The sequence below is a fragment of the Fistularia commersonii genome, chromosome 9 (genome assembly GCF_037954325.1).
Source record: "Fistularia commersonii isolate RoL2024-O1a breed Wild chromosome 9, RoL_Fcom_v1.0, whole genome shotgun sequence".
Lineage (NCBI taxonomy): Eukaryota > Metazoa > Chordata > Actinopteri > Syngnathiformes > Fistulariidae > Fistularia > Fistularia commersonii.
In genome coordinates, this window is record NC_141292.1 from 3,994,144 (window position 1) to 4,011,918 (window position 17,775).

Consider the following 17,775-nt stretch of genomic DNA (forward strand, 5'->3'; position numbering starts at 1 on the left):
CTATCGAACATATTTTATATTCTGACATTAATATTACATTTCCTATACTTTTTGCCCATCTTCACCAAATTTAAGTTTTGTGAATATGTTATATTGTGCTGAAAAGCGGCATATTATTGATACTGATCTATGTGGTCGACAAATTTGGAGACCTAAAAAAACAAAAGGCTGATCAAGCTATTTCTGATTGATCTAAAACAGCTTGTTTTTAATCAAATATCAAATGTTTTTCCTGCTAGTATGACACAGACCATATGTTCCCCTTCTGTTCCAGCAGATGGCAGTAATGCCATACAATATGTTCCCATGCAAGTCCTGCAAGGCCAGGGAGCTCATTCATAGTTAATCAAACAATTAAAGTAGTTTATCAAAAACGAAGGGAAGGGAGGAAAAAAAAACATGAAAAGGTACAAGTGGTAAAAAAAAAAATTAATTAATCACAGCTACGCTAATAAATTGAATACAGTGCTTAAATTCAGTAACATTTGCAACTTGAAGGACATTTGCTGATATTTAATCTGTTCTTTTTTGGATTGTAGCATATACTTTGGACAGTTTTTTTTTCTGTGTTTACTGTTCTCAGGGAAAAGCTTTTTATTTGTTTTGTTATTTTCTTTCAGTGTTGAATCTGTTATACAAATATACAGTCCGACATTATCCAGAATGTTCAAATCCTCTACGGTCTTTGGGAGCGTCGGTACAAGATAAGATAAGACAAGATAAGATAAGATAAGATAAGATAAGATAAGATAAGATAAGATAAGATAAGATAAGATAAGAACAACTTTATTTATCCCGAAGGAAATTGTTTGGCCAGAGTTTCAAGCAAAAACATAACAATAATAGATAATAGTAGAAAGGAGGGAGAATAAGAAATACAATAAAATATAAATTGTCAAGGTTAAGGCTATCAAGTGTTTAAGGTCTTAAGTACAAAGATTTGAAAAAATGCTGAGCAGTTTGGCCAAGTTGTCAAAAAACCGCATGCGTTATGTTTCAGAGGCCTGTAGAGGTCACGGCTCCACGGGAAGATCTGAACTGAAGCAAAAGACGTCGGTTGTATTCTCCGTATCCGCTGAACTCATTAAACTGTGCAGCGTAGTCTGTAGAAATGAAATCAAAACACTGTCATGAGCAAAGCTTTGTGAGTGAGGACCATCATTCAGTCATAATGAGCCCTCTCTCATCCTTGTTTATCTTTAGATTAGAAATTAATGTGTTGCGCAACGGTGTTCGGAAATCATTAACGTCTGACATTGTGAGCAGCTACCGGTGACAAAATGGCCCCCCAAAAAAAAACAAAAAAAAACAAAACATTGTAATACATATTATATATTACATGTTAATGCAATTGAATTCCCCTGTCTGGCACATTTAAAAGTTTTGACACAATTATGTGTGGCCATCATTAAACGCAGTGTTCACATGTTTATTTGTTTCATAATGAGCCCATTTGCAGAGAACAGTACATGTCATGATGTGCTTTTGATTAAAGAGGGGCCGAAATTAAAGTCCTGTGCACATCCTTCTAACAAGCTTAGGTCATCTCTCTTGCAGCAAAAGATAAAGTGGAAGAAAAAAAAAAAAAGAACTTGGCAATATATTTCTCTAAAATCTCTTCTGGAAGTAATTAATCACCGTCATACGAGGGTAAGCCTTAAAAGATTTCAAATATTCGCTGAAGTACCCCCTTGTTCCTAATTATATCTCCCTGCTTGTCCCCCTCATTATTTAGAACTGCCCACAGAAAAGATGCCACGTTGAATGGGAACCATCACACATCCCAACCCCCTTTTCAAAGAAAATCTTTAATAGCAAATGAATGAACAGGTTACTGTGTTGTAATAAAGGCCATAATGAGGTAATTTTATTAGATGCGCCTGCCCAGAGCTGTTGGCGACAGAGGGAGGAAACAAACAGAGAGAGGCGGCATAGAGAAAATTAGTGTTACTCAATTCATTAATTAATGCATCGGTGTGGGCCGCAAATTAACTGCCTCAAAAATCCTCTATTCAAGCAAGATTATGATGAAAACACACATTGTTGCCCGCCGATGTAATTACAAGACAGTGCAACTTCAGTTCTAATAAGGTAAAAGGCACCCCCTTCCAATATGTCCCTTATTCCCCCCCCTCCCCCTCTAAAAAGGGCTCGCTCTTATTGAGGCCTAAGTTTAAGGAAGTATTGAGAGTGGAGGAGGCAATAATGAGAGATCGGCTTGGCCCTCGCTGCTTTATATGCTGCAAACAGGTAAAGAGGATTGAATGGCTCTCTTTCTGGGACTCCTGGGGGGCCTGTCTTCCCAGCACAACAACACTTGGCCCTCAGAAAATGGTCTGCTGAGGAGCCCGAGGACTGAATGGACCTGTGCTGCAGAGGGTCACGCTGAATGGCCACAAGTTTCTTCAGTGATTACAAACTATGCCGTTCTGGCACAGCCTGCGCGCATGTACACAAACATGCGCGTACACACCTATGCACAGACACACACAGAAACACACACATCCACCCACCCACCCCCTCCACCTCTCCCTCTCATTGAGTTATCTTTACTCAGGCTTTGTCTCCCCTAATTGGAGCTGATGAGGGACTAATTGGTAGCTTTTTTACAACACCCAGTACTTAAGCAATGGCAAGCTGAGGGAGGCAGCATGAGCGGAGTTAATGAGAGGCTTTGCACAAATAAAAGCTTTAAAATGGGCCCGTTTCACAGAATGGAAGAAAGGGAAAGTTGAGGATATCTTTTGTGCCCCCCCCCTCCCCCTCCTCCTCCCTCCACACACACACACACATCTTTCCCTTATGTGCAGGTATCTGAAAAGAAGAAGAAGCGATAGAGGGCACACAGTGGTTGCTGAAACGTTGGGCACTTGTACGCATAAAGGGATCTGTTCTGTATTGTTTGGTGTCCCATCGTTTAGTGTGTCTGTTAATAATGAGAGAGGGCTGGTCCTCGAATGAATGTGGCGAAGTCCTTGGGGGACAACAAGTGCCCTCTCTGGCCTGGACCACACTGGACCGCGCTGCGGCAATCTGAAATAAAGGTCCGGTCCTTCTGCATTGTTAGGGGTGAGTATGTGACCTGTGTGCGCCAATAAATGAGACAGCGGGAGAAAACCTGACACGGAGAAATCATTAAATCCTCTGCAGATTTCAAAACCATCACGAATAAACCTCGCTAAATGGTAAGTCGGCCCTAAAAAATCCGGTGTGCCTCGGCAGAAATTTTGTTTTGCTCACGATGAACAAACACACTTCATTTGACCGACCAAAGCAGGAGGTAACAAGCCGCTCTCGTCGATGTCAAAACAAATATTTTAAGGCACCAGAACTAACTTTAAATGTGCTCAGTCTTGCTGGGAGGAAGTTTGGATTTCCTAAATCATTGTGCAGCTGATGGTAACTAAATGTTTGAGCGGCATCTTGATATTTAATTTCAAATATTACGGACACAGGCCCCGGCCCACTGTCACTTCCAAGACATGTTTACCACAACGTCGCATAATTCACAAGCCAAATATTTGTGCTGACTCATGCGCTAGGCCATTCACAGCTTCACTGACCCATTAACATCCTACGGGCTCCCATTGTGCACGTCTAAATTGATCCATTAGCACTGCTATTGTCATTTAAATCCTACATTTCCTAACAAAGAGTATGGTTTAACTCTCTAATGAGGACCCCGTCAGACAAAGGACAGAGGCCTCTATTTCTTTGCTCCCTAAATCCCCCGGAAACCTGCTGGAGTTCGTAAGTTTTAAACGTTATCCAAGTGTTAATAAATAATTTAGTACTTATTTGTAGTGCCCCTTGTGCTGCAGCAACTTTGCTGATAAATTTGAGTGTCATGTCCGAGTCATGCTTTGTACTTACTAGTTCTTACTATTTCTTATTTGATGACTTTCTCATCAATGAGGTTAATATATAATTTTATAAGGTTACATTTACTTTTATACTCTTTGCCTGAAATACCTGATGCCTTGAATAAAATATACCTGATCAAGCTGACAACAGAAGTACACAAAAATAGATATGAATGGCTAGAAATAAAGATAGATATTGAACAAAATCCAATGGTGTCTTTTTATGACAAAATAAACAAATTAATATGATGTGAAATAACATTATATTATATTATATTATATTATATTATATTATATTATATTATATTATATCATTAAAAATGCACACAATAATAGTAGCCCAAATCCATTTGAACATTAAAATATCAATTTTGTCAATGTATATTTTAAAGTCATCATAAAATGCTATCAAAACTTTACACACTCCAAAAAAAAACAAAAAAAAAAAACAGAAGTTAAGACATCAGGTGTTGGAGCAGTAAAGTTGAGGAGAGGATTCAGTTCCAAACTTTAGGTGAGAAAAGGGGAGTAGCTAAAGTAAAACACGGCCAGTTGGCCTGTTCCAACATTTTGCAGAACTATAAAGAAAATGTATGTATATCATGCAAAATGAGTTCAGTATAAAATCTTATCTCTCCCTGATCTGTTCCTTCCATTTGCTGATCATTTGCCAGAGTAGCTGAAATCCCCAGATTAGTGTCACCACAATGGTTTGTTTTGTTCTTGGGTTCGCTCCTGAACCCGTAATCACGGCCCACACAGAAACTGATGCTGTGCCTCCAGAGGGAATAGGAAGAAACCGGTGAAAGTGAACAGAAAGTGAGTGGCACATAATTGTGTCACTCCTCATCTCCTGCTGGGGCTTTCAAACCACAAAGAGAGCACACGCAGACATCATGGCTCTGTCACCTAAGCAGTCGCTGACCAGACGCTGAAAGGGCACACGCTATTTACGCACTGGAAATGTTTGACGGGATAGATGCCACTTTTCTTTTTTAAAACTTTTTCAACCCATATAAAGCAAAAAAAAAAAAAAAAAGTGTATAGAAGAATAAGGGTAGTGTGTGAGGGGTAACACGGAGCAATCGTGCAGGGAGATGATTGTTTCTTAACATAATGCACACAATGACGACTTGTGTTATACAATCTTCACATATTTGTACACGTCGCACTAATTAGATTTGATCTAATAAAGTTTACGGTCAGTTTTCCCAGATGTCCATGAACCTGATTATGGATAATAAGCAAAACATATTAAAAAGGAAAAATAATCCAGTCTATATTAAAATGGCATCAAACTCTTCTCTAATGCCTTATAGTGACTGAGTCGATGTGTATGTGAATAAGCTATTTTCACTACATTTCACATCATTTTCTGATCATTCTTCTACAGTCTGGAGAGCTATTAGCATGCTGATCTTCAGATAAGTTTTCGGTCTCTTCAAGTGCTGGTATCTTTTTATTCATTCATTCATTTTTGTTCCTTTCATGAGGACATTGATACAATATAATTTGATTTTACACCTCGTCCTACAAAACAGATCTGATGCTGAAATTAACAAGAGATGTTTAAGTCAACACTTTTCATAACTGGAAAATCATGATTTGTCAAGTGTAAATGAGGACATGAAGTGAAATGATAGATAGATAGATAGATAGATAGATAGATAGATAGATAGATAGATAGATAGATAGATAGATAGATAGATGATGGATGGACAGAAAGACAGATAGATAGATAGATAGATAGATAGATAGATAGATAGATAGATAGATAGATAGATAGATAGACACTCGCACTAAAGAAAGAAAACAAAACTTCCTCTCGGGGTTTCATTTCATTGAACAGTTACTGTATGCAAATGACGGAGCCCCGGCAGATGTTGCTGGATGTGTCCCGGCCGCGGTTCGACCTCCGCCGGAGCCGCAGAAGAAGAAGCGGCGCCGGCCGGCCGTCCAATGGGAGCGCGCCCTGTTGGCCTGCGGGCATCCCGTCATGCTCGTGGGCTGAGCGCTACGTCAGCAGTGATACCGAAACATGGCGGAGTCCGCAGCGCAACGGCCGGCTACCTGGTCCCGCACGGTCATATTAACTTTTCTCACCGCGTTGATATCCCACCGTTGTGTTTCGGATACCCAGCCGGGCGCCGCGACGTCGGACGAAGCCCCCCACCGGCGGTTTGAGTACAAATACAGCTTTAAAGGACCGCATCTGTCCCAGACCGACGGCGGTATCCCCTTCTGGATCCACACCGGGAGTAAGTTTGCCCAGCTGTCAACATCACCGAGTCGCCGGTCCAAGTTCTCCGTGAACTAGCTAGCAGCACCGGCCGGGGTTCGTCACCTCGGTCGGTTTCAGCGACACATTTCGAGATGTTTAAAAGCTCCACCTTGATTTTCATGTCTTGTACATATTAGCTGACTCAATTACAAACCTTTAAATACATAAACTAATCAACCTCAACCGCAGGGAGAGTTTTTGTACCGTGTTTGAAGTATCTCACAGGGTTCCTGCCAAACACAGGCCGCTGGAGTCTTGCATCACACGCTGGGTTACCGAGCGTCGAGCACCAGCGACTGAAATGACAGATTTGTAAATAAAATTTATATTACAACTCCATTATCATCGTTGCTGCTTGAACACTTTGCCCAAAGTGAAATATAATTAGCAATAATCCCCTTTGTGTAACACTCAGATTTATTAAAAGCAATGTAGCATATTGCTTTCAACAAAGGCCAAAGAAAACTTGTCGTAAATGTCATAATTTCCGATAACGCGTAATCAGTTGTACTCATATACAGCTAAAAGTTAAATAGACTCTGCCATATGGTAGTCTGAGAGACTGGATTGCACCCCCGTCTGTGCTACATAGTTATTTTAGATATTTCTAATCACGTTATTTGTTCAAGAAAACATAATCAGTAGTTCTCATACAAGGCTAAAAGGTCGATAAACCCTGCCATATGGTTGTGTTACAAACAGGATTTCACCCCCTCCTGTGTTATGCAGCTATTTTATATATGTCTAATAAAGTTATTTGTGTAAGAAAACGGCGATTATGTACTTTTGCATCGATTATATAAATGCAAATGTGCATTTGATGTTGATGTTGACGTGCGCAATTATCACTCAGATCCGAGACTTCTTTAAGCAGAAGGCACAGAAAATAAACACTCAAACATCGTGTTCCTGGTGTGAAATTCTCTAAAGGTTTTCGGCTCCTCATTCTTCATTTTAAACGGTTTCATTTTGGCCCCAGGTTCAATATACCATAAGGCAGTACAAATGTGTGTACTACATATAGCTTAATAAAAATGAACTTTCCAGATTTTTCCAGTAGTTAGCATATTAACAAATGGTCACACCCTGATAATGAACACAAATCTTAATCACTTCACAAGCTCTTTGCTAAGCCTTTGCTAAGCCTTTATTGTTCAACAGATCACTTGAAACTAAGTAAAGAATGATCATTTTTCCAACTTACCTTACCCCCCCCATCCTAGATGCCATCCCCAGTGCAGACCAGGTGCGCATCACGCCGTCCCTCAGGAGTCAGAAGGGCTCGGCATGGACCAAAAACAAAGTCAGTTTTGAGCACTGGGAGGCCGAGGTGACCTTTCGAGTATCTGGAAGAGGCCGAATGGGGGCAGATGGATTGGTAAGATGCGGTTAAACTCTCTGGGGTTGCTTAGCAGTGAGAGGGTCCAGTTTCCACCCGGGGAAGGTTCTTCCCTCCTCAGTTTATAGTCCCTTCTATTCATAAATGTTAACAGAGTTTAGCTAATATTTACATGTTATAAACAACATTACAGTGGCATTCGATTGACTAAGTGGATTCTTGGTTATTGCTACTTTTTTTTTTTTTTTTTTTTTTTGCATCTTAACACACTCAAGTGTGAAGTGTGTCTTTCTGGGTGGTCAGAATGAGACACTGGTTTTGCTGCCGCCTCACCCCAAAATCACATCATATACAAAATAAGATGATAATTGAAATAATGTGACCTCCTTCACAGCATGTGCTGCATCGCCTTTTGAAAATCTCAGTCTTTAATAATGTGTAGTAAGAAAAGTATTATCTATATTATGAAGCATGAAAATGTGAAGTCACCCTTTAATACACTTATGATAAAAAACAAGATTTTTCTGTTGTCATAGAAGCCTATGTTACACTGTTTTCTCTAATGTTAAAAGACTGTTAACAAAAACCTGCCCCAAGATACACCTACACGTAGGCCACTTGTAAACCAATTTAAGCCCCAAAATTCACAATGCCATTTATGAGGAACCTGCTTGGGTATAAAATGGACTTGTAAAAAATCTTCTTTCCCTTTCGTCTTTTTCCTTCAGGGGTCGCCACAGCGAATCAACCTTCGCCATCTAACCCTATTCTCTGTATTCTCCTCTCTCACACCAACTAATTTCATATCCTCTCTCACAGCGCCCATAAATCTTCTCTTTGGTCTTCCTCTAGACCTCCTGCCTGACAGCTCACGATAAAAAATAATATATAATATCATCAAATACATTTATGCTGCGGAAGTGATATGGAGAGGAAGGGAGAAGCCATCTACTGTGTTTCCTGTGTCTGTTTTGACCAGAAATGCACTGAATTGTGACCTCATTAAAAGCGTTAACACAGGGTCAAGTTTTTAACTGTTTATACCTATTGGGGAAACAAATAACCTTAGTTTATTTTATGGATGTTAATGTTCATTTTTTGCCTATTTTATCTTGAAATATGGCACTTGTCTGTACCTGTATTTATGCCTCTAAGCATTTCCAGAGACAAAAGCGATGTCCCAAAATGTTTTTAATACTGAAACTTCACATACATACAGTTAACATTACAAGAAAAATGATGAGTGGCTTCACATACAAAGGTTAAAGTTCACATTTATTTTATTTTATTTTACCCATTGGTTCATAGAATCAAAATAACTATCTAAAATACATTTTTAAAAATTTGTTTCTTTACAGTTAAAATGGACTCATGGCTTAACATGATAAGTCCATCCAGTGCCACACCGCTAACACATATATTCACTCAACAAACATCCCCAAAAATTTTTTCTCCATTGAAAATTTCACCCACTTATAATAAAAGGGACTTATGTAATACTGTATCTGCCAATATCTGTCCAACAGGCTGTGTGGTACACCGCGTCGCAAGGCCTCGACGGACCAGTGTACGGCGCGTCCGACCAGTGGAACGGAGTAGGAATATTCTTCGACTCCTTCGACAACGATGGAAAGGTTAGCGTTAAGTTTTCCATAAAGCTATTGGACCACTGTAAATTAAACACTGTAAAAGGCATGGAAATTAAAATACAGGTGTTTATTATAAAGAGTTTCTCTCACCAGTATTACCAATGTTTGTCATTTTGAAAGAAATCAGGAAATGTTCAGTTTCAATGGATCAGAGGATTTGAAGTTAATTTCTTAAAATATGACTAAAAATGTTCAAATAATTATGAGAATGGTTGATAGTTAAATGACAACTAAACAGTCAAACTTATAGCTCAACATCCCATAGTTTCCATGACGGTATCACCTATTAGGGGCGTCTCGAAAGAGGGCTTTTACAATGTCTATCATGAAAAATATCATGAAAAAATTCCATTTGGTATCACAAAGAAAAAACAACTATCTCAAAACTAAAAATCAGTTTGAAAATAATATGCCTTATAATAAAACAAAAGAAATGGAAAACATGAAAAATCCCAATTAATTAATGGAAATTGTTATTTTGTGGATGTTTTTCACTTGGTACAACAACTCCATTATAGTACATTATTTTTATTATTATGTTTACTTTAGAGGATCATTCAGCTCAGGTACAGGATTATCTTTGAAAAAGAGATTACCTGAAAACAAAGAAACCCTTTTAGTTAAAAAAAAACAAACAAAACACGATTGATGTGTTTTCTTGTTTTCTGACACACCTTCCAGAAAAATAACCCCGCTATTATTGTTGTGGGCAACAATGGAAACCTTGTTTTCGACCACCAAAAGTAAGTAAACATTTTCCTCGCTTTGCTCTGACGTCGTCAAAAACTCAAATTTTAACAACTTAAAGAAGATTAGGAAATATGATTATATTTGCTTGAAAGTAAATAATCCTCTATCTCTCCTAATCTCAGATGCACCAGTGAAAGCTTTAAAGCACTTTTTCAATACAATTTCAGTTTGTCTTAGAATTCACACTGTTGAAATATGTACAAAAACAGACATGCTCTTCACGTATTCAATAAAACCATTGTCTTATTTTTTTCCCCTTATACCCTTACGCATGATGTGTAAAAACAACATGGCGAGGGGAAAGTAAACTGCTATGTTTTGACGCAGTGACGGCACCACGCAAGCCCTCGGCACGTGCTTGCGAGACTTTCGAAACAAACCCTATCCTATCCGAGCCAAGATTACATACTATAAGAAGACGCTGACGGTAGGTGAAAAGTCAACACATATATGTTATGCATGAAAATCAAGGTCATTGCCTGTACTTGTCTTCATGTTATAAAATGCTAGCCGCTGTCTTGTCTGCGGTCCTGTCTGGTCAATTCTTCTTCTTGAGGCGGTCAGTTGTGATTTGTCAGATGCATCATAGTTCTCCCATCTCCCCCCAGGTCATGATCAACAATGGTTTCACCCCAGACAAAGAGGACTATGAATTCTGCACTAAAGTGGACAACATGATTATTCCTCCCGAAGGTTTCTTTGGCGTCTCTGCCGCAACGGGAGGGCTCGCAGGTATGAAACATGGGTGTACATGGCCATGTGAAATCTGGTAATTGAAAATTCCAAAAGGCTTTTCTTATTTAGTATTTTACATCACATCTGTTCCTATTAATTGTCGTACTCGTTTGCCTCAAAGGCTTGAAAGGTCATGGAAATATGTTCACATTTTTTATCGTTTGTGTTATTTAGGCTAACCTGAAATGGACATTTCATGAATGGAATTTCAGTTAACCATGGAAATGAATGAATGGATGAATGAATGAATGAACAGAGGGACATGGAAAGACAAATTGAATAAAAATATCAGTCAAAAAATATTTGAAAAAAATAACTATACAACAAACTAAACTGTCAAATGAAGTTTCTTGTCATGTGGCTCTTTTTATAATTTTCGATCATGACGACTTCAGATGTTTATTTCTGTTCTTTTCCATCAGATGACCATGATGTTTTGTCCTTCTTGTTGTTCAGTCTCACCGAGCCAGGCCAGCAACCGGTAACTACATTTTTACTCCATCATTCTCCAGTCCTAACGTGTCAGTCCCATTCCCGTAACTGTGTGTGTGTGTGCGCGCACTGTGTGTGTGTGTGTGTGTGTGTGTGTGTGTGTGTGTGTGTGCGTGCGTGCGTGCATGTGCGCGCGTGCACAAACCCGTATGTGCATTCATGTATTCACAGAATAGTCTAAGCATGACCTCCATTGAGCTCAGAGGTTTCCTTTTTCTCATTCCCATTGAAGCCTCCACCTGAATCGGAGATCCCAAAAGAAGAGAAGGACAAGTACCAGGAGGAATTCCAGAACTTCCAGCAAGAGCTCGACAAAAAGAAAGAGGAGTTTCAAAAAGAGCACCCGGACGTCCAAGGAGAGCCAAGTTAGTGCTTGGAAACAACGCAATCTAAAGTGTAAATGTGTCAAAAAGCCATTAAGTGTGAAGTTTGTTTATTAGTCTTTAATATGTGTCATTTGAACAAATCAATAGACTAAATTATGTCAAGATATTTGATTTTTTTTTATTTTCACTTTTTCTTAATACTTGGACCTCTGCGAATACCTCTCTCCATAGTTGAGGACTTATTCGAGAGCGTGAACGATCGAGAGATCCGCCAGGTGTTTGAAGGCCAGAACCGAATCCATTTGGAGATCAAGCAGCTCCACCGGCAGCTCGCCATGATCCTGGACGAGCAGCGGCGATACGTCTCTGTCATCACGGACGAAATCAGCAAGACGGGAGCCAAAACAGACTCAGGACAGGTGGGAGTTGTTACAGAGAAAACAAACAAGGATGGTTATAGAAATATAGCCTTATTATCAAACATTTACGGTTTTGTTTCAAACACCTTGTGTTGTATTTATAAATGTTTTAGCCCGATGCCAGCACTCAGCAGTTGAGTACAGTCGTCTCCACGCAGCAGGAGGTTCTAAGAAGTTTGAATGCGTTGAGGTGAGTGACACCGGTTGTTTTTGGCTCTCCTGTAAGTCACCCTCTTGTTTTGGAGCGTAGGTAGAAATCCGCGATTCGCCGTGAAAACAGGGGAAATCCTTCCTGTCAAATCCGTGCAATAATATTTAATCTGGTGGTCCTTGGGGCTTCAGCTCCATAGATAGGTGTCTGCCTGCCTGATAATCCACCAGTTGGTCAGTCACATGCATTTCTACAAGTGCAAAGAGGCTCATGACTGAATGTGATGTTGATCCGCTGTAAACCAGTTTGCTCGGTTACTTTATTGACAAAATATTACAAAGAAAAGGATTGCCCGGAGTTGACTGATTTGGCTCGGACACATTATAGCAGCTGAAAATTCAGTTTGTTGAAGGTGAGTTTTTTGATGCTAAATTGAAGAAAATCTCCATCAATACAAGAGACAATGAAACAGACACCGTTAATATCCAGTCTTTTACTTCAAATGGGTTTCACCAGTAGCATGGACTCGGAATTCACTCAGGGTCTCGTTTTTTATCACTCGATGGACCTGATCAGTCCCAGAGCCCGAGACATCAAGACAGATTGCCAAGCAGGAAAAACTCTTGCTTCACGTTGTGTTCGGTCGATTCTAAAAAATGCACAAGGACTCTTGGGAATCAGCCCCCAGTTTCATACTTGTGTTTTGCTCGGTCTTTCGGGGCTTGAACCGGGACCGGGCTCTCGAAACCCGGCACTGGACTTTGTACTTCTGCGTGATCTCTCGAGATTTGCTCAGAACATGAGAAAAAACAATGACCCGAGCCCGTCCCTGTCTTTGAATTTAAAAATTGTCCATTGCACTTTGAGACATGCTGTCAATATACTGTAAAATACGTCTTAAGAGATTTCCCGGTCATGTGTCAAACTCAAACGACTGCATGATTTTGTGACGGTAAGAAAGCCTGATTAGGTGTAGGGGCCGTAATCTTTTGATGCTTTCAGCATTTGTATTGTGTCGTCAGCCATCAATAACATATTTATGCTTTTGTATTGCTCGGCTAAGGTGCTTGTGGGCTTAGACATGGAGAGCACGCAACAGATTTGAACATAACATTTCCCTTCAAAATCCCTCCGGAGTGAGGCTTTAATTACACATTTCTCAAATTTCCAGATGATTATAACACGAAGTATCTTGTCAAAATGCTTATTCCTGCCTCGTCCCTCTGTCATTCTCTGCCAGGCATCTGATCATCAAGGAAAACAAAAGTCTTTATATATTAAACGTGGCCTTGAAAAAATCAGCCACATGAACAAAGAAATTCAGTTCATCTATTCATCAATGGCACATTTTCCAATTTGATTGTATCATAATTATAACGCGCCATCTGCATAAAGAATTAATCAGAATCACAAGATATTAAAAATGTTAGTTTATGTAACATTAATCTCTTAGTCTCATGTATCATAAAAGAACCAAGCTGTTTATATGCCCTAAATCCAACAGGACATTCATGATGATTTTGCATACATGATTATTATATTATTATTATTATCATCATTATTACATTATTGTTATTCAACCCCCAAACTTGCAAAGACATCCTGTATATGAATACGTCGTGTTTTCATTCCCGCCAAACGCTCTGCGTAAATGAATCGTATCATAGACGTGTTCGGGAAAGAGAGAGTTTCTGCAATGTTGTCGTTTTCCACAAATGGCATTACGAGGATGTGGAGAGAAGGTGGGACAGAATAAGCTGATTGACACGACAAAGAAGTCCAGACGACGACGACAAAAGGCCGCCTCCGCGCCCCCTAATGTGCTCGCTTTTGCGACTGATCTTGTAGATTAAGTACTCCGTTTATTCTGACCCGTCTTTTAGACACCGAGTTAATAACGGGACTCTAAATATCCAAGGAGGGCTTTTTCAGCTCATAAATGGGTCACTTGTACTAGATAAAGATTAGATGCGGGGTTTAATAAACGCTCACTTACTTTCTCAAGGGAGATTTTGTTTCTCCCTCTTCCTCGGAGAAACAAATTAGATTTTGTTTATTTGTCATTCCTGCCCACCCTGTCAGACCTCAGCCATGTGGTCAAGCAAGAAAAGGCCAAATCTTAGCACCGTTTGGCCCTTATCAGATTAGTGGTCTTTAAATACATCTGTCATACACAGGCCAAACATGGTTTCTCTCCAAATCATTTCTTGTGACAATCCTCCCCTCGGGGCCTTTCGACTTACGCCGCTGGAATTCCCTTTCATTTGTCGAGTCACTTTTTTTTTTCCCTCCGTAATCGTCTTAGATGTGTTTAAGATGATAAGGGAAACTTATTGCTTCCTCCATGTCAGTAATCATCTTTAAGAAATTTCATTTTGTTGAGAAATATGATCCCGTCTTAGATGTCTTTATTCTCCTCAATTTGCTGATGAAATTGAAAGTTAAGACTTCATATCAGGCAGCAGTTTCATTTAAAGGGCTCACTCAGAAATTACAGCGACAGATCTTATGTGTGAATGTCTTTTTTTTTTTTTTTATAAAGTAATATGAGGACATATGTGATCCCCTGAGCATCTGCGACCCTTCGGACAGTCCAGCGTCTAAAGGCTTCAGCGACGCGTGTTAAATCAGGCCTAAATGGTTTAATCATATATTATCTCCTCTGACTGGTTCCAGATATGACAATTGAAATTGATGAAAACCATCGGAAACAAACGTTGCCGTATCAGAGCAGGGCTTGCTATGTAAGCTTCTAATTTAATTTAATGGCTCTTGTGAAAAAATTCAAATATTATTAAAAAATGTTTAAATTGTTAACGTTCAAGTTATTCGGTTGACATTGTCCATCCACCTGAAAGCTAGGGAAACAACTGATAAAATAAAACTAAATTAAAACTTGAATAAAATAGAATATAAAATTATGATTTTTTTTTTTTTAAGCTAACTTATCTAAATGTGTAATCAGATCATTTCTACAAGTTCTTTTATTAATTATTTATTAAATTATGGTATTAATTTTCGAGAATTAATAAAACGTGCCCAGGATCGGCTATATATCAATACTCAGCATCTCAGTAGTTGAAAAAAGAAGTCTGCTTCTTCTTGTTTGCTGCTGTGTCTGCACTTGAGTGTGCATGCGGTTAGAAACAGACGCAGCTGAGCGTGACATTTAAATCTGCTTTTCCTGTTCAGTTACATTTAGTAAAGCTGTCGTCCAAAAGTGTGCACGAGTGTGTACAAGTGTGTACATTCAGCTGGTCGAGGCCGTCATCTCTGCCAATTAATTTGCTATTTATAACGGTTGACTGCGATCTTTCCAACGAACCGGTTGTGATGAGGTTTAAAAAACTATGAATGAACGACATAAGAGAAATTTAACGCTTGACATATTTGGGATTCGTAAAGCAGCGTTTTGACGATTTCTCAGAGTTTAGAGCTTCTGCAGGTACTTGAAGCCCAAAACTTCTGGTTTGAGGCTTGACTAAGTTGAACAACAGATCAATGACAGAAAGTTTATCTTGGGTGTGCAGCTATGGAAACAAACACCTAATCTTTGTGTGTAATGACTTACGAGGAGTGTGCGCACACATGTTAAAACCAATTTTCATTTTTGCCTCGACATAGTTGTATAAATAGGATTATCGTTATTTAGCAACAACTGATATGACTGCAACACTTTGATGAACAAAGACAGTTTAATTCTTTGTATTTGCTAACGGATCAGTCGCATCCACGGCCCGAGAAGTTCTCTCGCAGTCGTGCGAAGCCGAAAATATTTGAATCCTAAAAATGCCAGTCTATCGGAATTTTTGTGCCATTGACGATGAAAAAAAAAGAAAAAAAAGACTTCCGATCTTCTGGCGCAGACTGGCGTTATCGTGGCGCACGCTGCTCAAATGTCAGGCCAGTGGAAGCCCGAGATAATGTCTTAAAAGTCGTCTAAGCCACAGTCCATTCTTTTATAGATACTTTCTGAGCTCGGAAACCGTTCTTTAACATAGTAGGAAACACGGGTGCTTTTATGAGAAACAAAAGTAACCCGAATTTTCATTTCCAGTCCTCAATTTTTTTTCCCTCCCCATTTTCATTCCATCTTATGTGCTATAAGTAGACTATTATGGATTGCATATCCCAGTCGCGGTGCTTCTTTGTGGTCTGTTTCATAGCCTTCAGTACTTGTAATCTGTTGTAAGACCATGTTTTTATAAGGGATTAATTTAGCAATCATGACCTCTTTTATCAGATTTATCAGATGGTAATTTTATGTTTTTCAAACTTTGAGAGTACGGAGCCTCTTGTGAATAGGGATTAAGAGATTAAGTCGGACAATTCCTATCACTATTAATAAACGATACCGCACACAAAATTTCATGCACATAAATACACGTCGTATGTTCCTGCCCGAATTCAAGGTATCCGTTTGTGTAAATGTTTTTCCCCCTCACTTCAAAAGACAGCGGAACCCAAACGGACATTTCAGATATAAACATTCTCAAAAATGTTTCCACATAAACATGATGCGAAATATTAACAAAATTTGAGTCACTCGTAGCAGGCATCCAACAGAACGGGTTTTCCAGTGTCGCCTTCAGTCCATGCAGCCCGATGTTACAGTCTGTCCAACACAATGATTTGGTGTGAAAATATCCGATCAAAATTCCACAAATCTTCTATTTGTAAACGGTCACTTCTCACGGTCTCCGCAGAGACTCCTTCCACGAATCACTGAAACAGATCGGCTCGGCCCAACATCAGGGAAACGCGGTGGGTTTGGGATCTTATGAGACCATCCAGCACTTCAACGACATTAAGGAGCATTTGCACTTAGTCAAAAGGGACGTGGAGCATCTCGTCCAGCGCAACGCTCAGGTAGGAGACGCAAATGGCTCACCGGCACCAACTCCCGATAAAGGGGTTGAAATTATAATTTGACCTTTTCGATTGCAGAACCCAGCTGAGAAGGTGATGAAGTGTCCGGACGTGCCTCCCATGCCTTCCTGCTTATCCACCCCCCATTTTGTCGTCTTCATTGTTGTGCAGTCTGTACTGTTCTTATGCTACATTATGTACAAGTAAGATGTTACTTTTCTCTCCCCCTCAATTTATTCACTTTGTCTTCGATACTTTTGCTCGATTAAACTCACTCAAATGTATTTTCTTTTCTCTCGTACAGAAGCCAGCAAGAAGCAGCAGCAAAGAAGTTCTTTTGATAAAGGAGAATTTATGAAATGACATCGTGTAAATGAGGGAATATCTTATTTTCTTTCTTTTTTTTTTCAGGTTTGATCACTTTCAGATTGTAAATTATTATACTTGAAAATTTAGGTTTTGTGAAAGAAGATTGTTTTAATTAATTGCAGATTTCTTTTTAATTTGAGAAGCAAAACTGTGTGAACGCTGACTTTACCCCAGTTTACAACATGATGTACATGATCCTTGCAGTATTTTTGGCCGAGTTGGTTTTTTGGAAACCTTAACCTTGTCCCCTTTCAATATCTCAACAACAGAAAAGCCTGTGTTTTGAAATGTGCAATTTTGTATAAATGATGCTGAACTATTGCTGGTGAAAACTCAGAAAGCAGATGTCTGCCTCTGTTTTGATGGAGCCTAATTTGTCAGAATCTGACATATTCTCTGGACAATTTACATAAACAGAGAACACAAATGATCCTGTGGCGTGTGCTTTTTGTGTCAAATCCCACCGTACAGCTTGCATCGACCTGGATATCCATTTCTTTCTTTAACTGTCACCTAAAACTTTTATTTTATT

The 17,775-nt window shown here is 39.3% G+C and overlaps 1 protein-coding gene across 1 annotated transcript; it reads left to right on the forward strand.

Annotated features, from left to right (window-relative positions):
• Positions 1-5,893: 5,893 nt before the first annotated feature.
• lman1 (lectin, mannose-binding, 1) lies at positions 5,894-17,673 on the forward strand. The gene is made up of 13 exons (XM_086152027.1): positions 5,894-6,121; positions 7,368-7,522; positions 9,010-9,117; positions 9,814-9,875; positions 10,210-10,309; positions 10,491-10,614; positions 11,040-11,098; positions 11,342-11,474; positions 11,667-11,854; positions 11,968-12,044; positions 16,712-16,874; positions 16,953-17,077; positions 17,179-17,673. Exons 1-13 carry the CDS (start codon positions 5,902-5,904, stop codon positions 17,213-17,215), a joined length of 1,551 nt encoding a protein of 516 aa, XP_086008153.1. The 5' UTR covers positions 5,894-5,901; the 3' UTR covers positions 17,216-17,673.
• The last annotated feature ends 102 nt before the right edge of the window (positions 17,674-17,775 follow it).

Excerpts from the sequence above, each read along its gene's own strand:
- lman1 (XM_086152027.1), top strand. The coding sequence starts at position 5,902 with ATGGCGGAGTCCGCAGCGCAACGGCCGGCTACCTGGTCCCGCACGGTC. Across the intron at positions 10,615-11,039 it reads CGCAACGGGAGGGCTCGCAG|ATGACCATGATGTTTTGTCC; the intron begins GTATGAAACATG and ends CTTTTCCATCAG. Across the intron at positions 16,875-16,952 it reads TCGTCCAGCGCAACGCTCAG|AACCCAGCTGAGAAGGTGAT; the intron begins GTAGGAGACGCA and ends TTTCGATTGCAG.